Here is a 5331-nt window from a genome sequence, read left to right on the forward strand (position 1 = left end):
AGGTAGACCTGGAATTACAGCCAGATCATCTGATTTTCAGTCCTCACCCTTAACTCTAGAGTGTGCCAAGCACAGTGCAGGTGCTCTGTTGAGGTCAGGGAGGGCTCACCCCTCCTCCACCCTCACCAGGAAACCAGAGTACCTGGGGGTGTCGAGTGCACTAAGGAGGGCAGCGGGGCAGAGAACAAAGCACAGGGTTAAGAGCCACTGGATAAGGAGCCTTTGCAGACAGTCCTCCAGCTCCTGCCTCTGTCCAAAGGCTGCTGGAAGCACAAGGGCTGCTGTGGACCCGCTGTCCCTGTGAGAGGCCAGGGCAGGGGGCAGTTCCTCAGGTGGCCTCAAACAAGCAAGAAGCAAAGTCTCCCAAAGAGCCCAGAATAATCTGGATCTCACCCTAAACTCAATATGAGTCAAGTCTAGGAATCAAGCTGGTTTCTTCCCTCACATTGTCCTTGATGTAGACCTCCCCCACCCAGAGTATAGTTGTTTTGATAGTAACACCAGAATCAAGCTCACTCTCTTAATTGCTAAAGGTAATACAGAGAGTTCATTTTCACTGTATGCTTTTATAATACTTAAAGTTGCTCAAATTGTCATTTTAGAGAATAAGTGTTTCAAATGTATATTAAATTTCAAAGATCTCCCTTTGTACTTAAAAATGATAATGCTGTCAAGTTAATTGAGACATTTTATAAGAGTTTAGGCAAGAAACATTATTAACGGTATCATAAATAAGTAGTATAACTTTATTAAAATGAAAAGACAATATTCAAAATAATGCAACAAAATGAATAAAATCCTTTGTCCAATACTGTACACAAATGCAGAAATCAGTGCATTTTTCTAAAGCATGTTTTAACCTTCATTTAATTCATACTAAAATATAATAAGCTTTAAATAGCTCAAATAATATCATTCAGCAGTTTAAACTGTAAACAGCTTGTTTAACTGTTGAGAGAACATTGTAGTAATGTACCTCTGTTAGCGAGCACCTTCTCTTTTGTGCTTATCTCTACAAAACAAATACATCGCAGGATGGGACAATATGAACACAAGCTACATGTCTCACTGAATCCAGGTGAGGCCGCAAAGCAGCTAGCCGTGAGAGTTCCCAGAGCAGAAAGAAGCTGATGTGACCTCTGCTATTAAGACATACTGTGCTATTGGTCAGAAGTGTTTTACTTAAAAAGCAAACAATCCCCAGGAAATACTGAATAGGAACCAGCAACACAAGGCCAGCTTGTGTTGTATCTGTTTATTAATACAGTCTAAAAAAACAAAAACAAAAAACAGACAACTCCACACAATAAGTCTCAATCACATAGCTAATTGCTTCATCATTTTGTAAAGCTGATATCCTAAACACTGGCGACTAGAATGCTTTCCCAATTCATCTACCGTATCCCACTGTCTCTGCGAGACCAATACTACAATGGGCCATTTGAGTGGGTGGGATTAAGCAGGAATTGTAAGGAAAAATTATTCACTAATTCCATTATCTTTTCATTTTCAAGACGTGAGACATGTATATGTATATGGTGGCCAAGTAAACTGCTATCCCGCCCCCTGTAAGACAAAAAACAAAACCTGGAAGTACTAGGGCTTGGGATGATTTTTAAACCAGGCAGGTACCGTTATGGTAAAGAACGTATACCGTGCGCTCAGTGGAGAAGACTGCTTGCAAAAATAAATGAAACAAAATAGAACGGCCTAAAAGCCAGAAATCTTCAAACTTACCAAATGAAAATAATTTTTGTGATTCTCATCTAAGCAATACTGTATTTTCTTCCATTTGCTCAATTTCAGTCTATCAGGAGTCACTTCTCCAACTTGAGTTTTTATTATTCTGAATATATATTACTCTAAGATAGTAGCTAATCGGTTAACCTGCAACTATGGTCTATGGTTATACCACAAGTTTATATATAGGTATATAATGTATGCATATATAAAAGTTTCCCCATCCTCCCCTCCCCACCATCACATCTTTAAATTATAGACTTGAACAGACTTTTGTCCAACACTAACAAAATCAGGGATTCTCAGCATACAGCACCTCATAACTGCTCCAATTCTTTGTCATTAAGACAGAGTTCAACTATTTGCAATCTGATTTTTCTGTGAATCTCAACCAAACTGGAGAATTGAGAACCATTTGCTCCTATGTAACCTCTGCTGAACCATGACCCCAAAGTCTAAGGAGAAACCACATAAGATAAATGTTTACGTTTCACATGGCCTCCCAGATCCATTTTTGCTTTTGAGTCCAGCTTTTCTGTGGCTGCAACCATATTGCAGTCAGCAGGTAATGGCTGGATTTGGGTGCTCACGTGTGTTTCTTCTGCTTCCCTAAAAAATTTTTCATATTTGTCCAGGTACGGTGGTCTCTCAGGTAGTAGGTAATAATGTGTCGAACTAACCTTCTTCCCATTTTCAATAATGGGCAGAATGCAAGGAACCTTATTGGCAGACCCTTCGCTGTTCTGTCTTTGCAGAGCTTTGCTGCTGACATACTTGGGATCAGGGGCGAAGCTCTGTGTTGGGGGCATGACCCCATTGAGGTAAGACGGAAGGCTTTTAGGGCTTGGCGTGCGGGAGTTACTCCGTGATAAAGGTTCTCTTGGTGGTACTTTGGGAGGCCTGTCTTCATCACTATAGGTGCTAGAAGTTACTTCTGCTGACCACCTTCTATAATCTGGCTTTACTGGCCTAGGAGGTATGGGAACCCTGGGGGGAACCTCAGGTTTGTCTTCATCGGAGTTAGGAGAAGCTCTGTGTATACAGCTGGATATCCTTATGGCTGGCTTGTTAAAGGATCCAGCTGGACCTGAATGAGACCTTCTTAATCTTCGGTGGGTTTGAGGTGGAGGAGGATTTAGATTTGGGACACCTCCGTTTTGGTCAGATGCACAGCTGAGATCTGCTGCAGAAACAGTTGGGGTATCAAAATATGCATAGTTGATCTGTCCACACCCACGGAAGCTGCGCCTGCCAGGAACATCATACTTGAAATCAGAAAGTGTACAGTCTTCTAAAAGGAAGTCTGTATCTGAGCTAGTTAGGAATTCAACCTCACAGTCTGTCTCATCCAGAGAGAGGCCTTCAGAGATCGGCAGTGGTGGAAGGGGCCTAGAACCCCGTTCACAAAGAGTTGCGCAGGGGAAAAGAGAAGGGGAGTTTTTTACGGGTGTGAGTGGAGGAGTAGAAGTGCGAACTCCATTCACTGAGAGCTTCTTAAAACCACATACAACCTGATCCTCCTCACGTCCCAAGTTTTCACTTGGGGGAATAATAAGAGGGGGCAAGCTGGACTTTTGAGATGGACCATTTTCTGCAAAGTAGTGGCCATTCATTGGAGCAGATTTTGAAGTGTGCCCTAGAATGAATAAGAGATGTTAATAAAAGATCAATAATCCTCCCCCCACCTGTATGAGGTGGAGAAAGCCCTAGCTACCTAGACTCCTAACCTAAACTATTAGTGAAATACTTGACTGCCTTCACCCTGAAAACACCCATGCAACAATCACAGGTGTAATTAGAGACCAGAAGGTTGTTAACGCACATAATCTGGTTCAAAGAACAAATTATCTCTTCTATCTCCCTGGACATGTGCACAGTGCACACCCACACATCTCAGGCAAGTTTTGTGACGTGTGGAAAATTCGCAGAAGAGCAACAGCATATAATTTACATGAATGCCATACTGCACCAGCCTGGCCACTTAAGACATGCGACATTACAAGGCACGCAGGGCATGAATGAGATAAGGCCCTTACTCCCTTGCAATATGTTCAACTGATGAGCAGCTCTTGACAAAAATCTAAGGAACAAGGTTCACATTAAAAGTACTATATACACACAATTTTCTAAGTTTTGATTAACATTCATACTACTTTCATCTATTACTTTCAAACATGCACTCAATATTAGTAAGAAAGATGAGAGATCTTGTTCAAGGTTTCTGAAAGTTAAGTATGCATCATAGCTGGGATGAGAACTAATTCTTGATTTTAAAAGATCACACTTGCACAAATAGTTCTAGTTAGAAATCAGTTACGCAGGTATAAAGGTAGCAGAGTACAACAGTTTGGTCATCTTCAGCATGTGTTGCCACTAGGAAAGTTAAGTATGCATCATAGCTGGGATGAGAACTAATTCTTGATTTTAAAAGATCACACTTGCACAAATAGTTCTAGTTAGAAATCTGTGACGCAGGTATAAAGGTAGCAGAGTACAACAGTTTGGTCATCTTCAGCATGTGTTGCCACTAGGGGTCAGACTACCGTTGGAAATAGTTCAGGTTTCCTCACTTAAAAAATCATGCTGGAGGACAAGCTAATACTAATCCAGACTGCTCTCAAATGCTCACTGCACTCAGATCATCAGAATACATACCAATAGATGTTAGGTGCTCCTGAGCAGAAGAGTTCAGACTGTAGGCCATAGTTATTGGATCAAGATTTAAAAAGTTACTGAAAGGAAAGGAAAACATCTTGGTCATAAACAAGTAGCAATCATATTCTCTATCTCATTTTAACGTCATGCATTTATACAGACTACGGTGGCACTACATTCTCTGCTTACTTTTTAAACTCACTGCGACTGCCCCAGCAGGTCTTCATACTCCCCATGGCTTGGCCATTACGCAGAAATCCAGTTTTTAATGGGACTCTAATCTCCTGAGCAGCAACTCCTGCTGTTGACATTGTGCCTTATTCTGGGATGTCTCCAAACTCGTGAAGCCCAGAGATTTTTAAGTCAACCAGTAGCTTTCATTCCCTAGAGAGGTGGGGGTGGGGTAGAGAAAAGATGAGAAGATAAAGGAAACAATTCAGAAATACCTCCATTAGGATAGTCTAAATTACAGCATTAATAGCTAATATTAGAGAATTTGGGGGGATGCTGAATAGAGGAATTTAGCCATAGACTTTCACTTATTTCTTAGATAACTAATTCTTCTCATGAGGGTATGTAAATGTAGACACTAAAAATATGTATATATATTTTTTGGCAAATACTAGTCCAAGACTGGAAATGTTTCAGCAAAATGAGAAACAATCGATTGCCAGCAAAAGCAGACCTCTTACTGCAGAGCCTGAGAGTTGCACAACAAATCCTGCTCACTTGCCAAAGCACACAAACCTTCCTCTAACCTATTAAGCCAACCTTCTAAGGCACGGTTGTACTGGGCATGAAGCACAAGTGAATCTTGCTTATTTTCCCCAAGCTAGGAAAGTAATTTCAGAAAATACCATATTTTATGCTGCAGAACTAATATTCACTGAAACCCAACACTGAAATTAAATAAGAGATTCTATAGTATTGGCACCC

The 5331-nt window shown here is 40.9% G+C and overlaps 1 protein-coding gene across 1 annotated transcript; it reads right to left on the reverse strand.

The window, feature by feature from the left end:
• Nucleotides 1–716: 716 nt before the first annotated feature.
• Nucleotides 717–4793, reverse strand: ERRFI1 (ERBB receptor feedback inhibitor 1). The gene is made up of 3 exons (XM_008563797.1): nt 4585–4793; nt 4396–4472; nt 717–3376 (listed from the first exon to the last, which is right to left on the reverse strand). Exons 1-3 carry the CDS (start codon nt 4704–4706, stop codon nt 2196–2198), a joined length of 1380 nt encoding a protein of 459 aa, XP_008562019.1. The 5' UTR covers nt 4707–4793; the 3' UTR covers nt 717–2195.
• Between the last annotated feature and the right edge of the window lie 538 nt (nt 4794–5331).

This window comes from Galeopterus variegatus, unplaced genomic scaffold, assembly GCF_000696425.1.
Source record: "Galeopterus variegatus unplaced genomic scaffold, G_variegatus-3.0.2 Scaffold14928, whole genome shotgun sequence".
In the NCBI taxonomy this organism is placed as follows: domain Eukaryota; kingdom Metazoa; phylum Chordata; class Mammalia; order Dermoptera; family Cynocephalidae; genus Galeopterus; species Galeopterus variegatus.

Coding starts and splice junctions, on each gene's coding strand:
- ERRFI1 (XM_008563797.1), bottom strand. CDS start 4,706: ATGTCAACAGCAGGAGTTGCTGCTCAGGAGATTAGAGTCCCATTAAAA. Junction 4,473..4,584: donor AGTCGCAGTGAGTTTAAAAA/GTAAGCAGAGAA, acceptor CTTTCCTTTCAG/TAACTTTTTAAATCTTGATC. Junction 3,377..4,395: donor GGAGCACCTAACATCTATTG/GTATGTATTCTG, acceptor TATTCATTCTAG/GGCACACTTCAAAATCTGCT.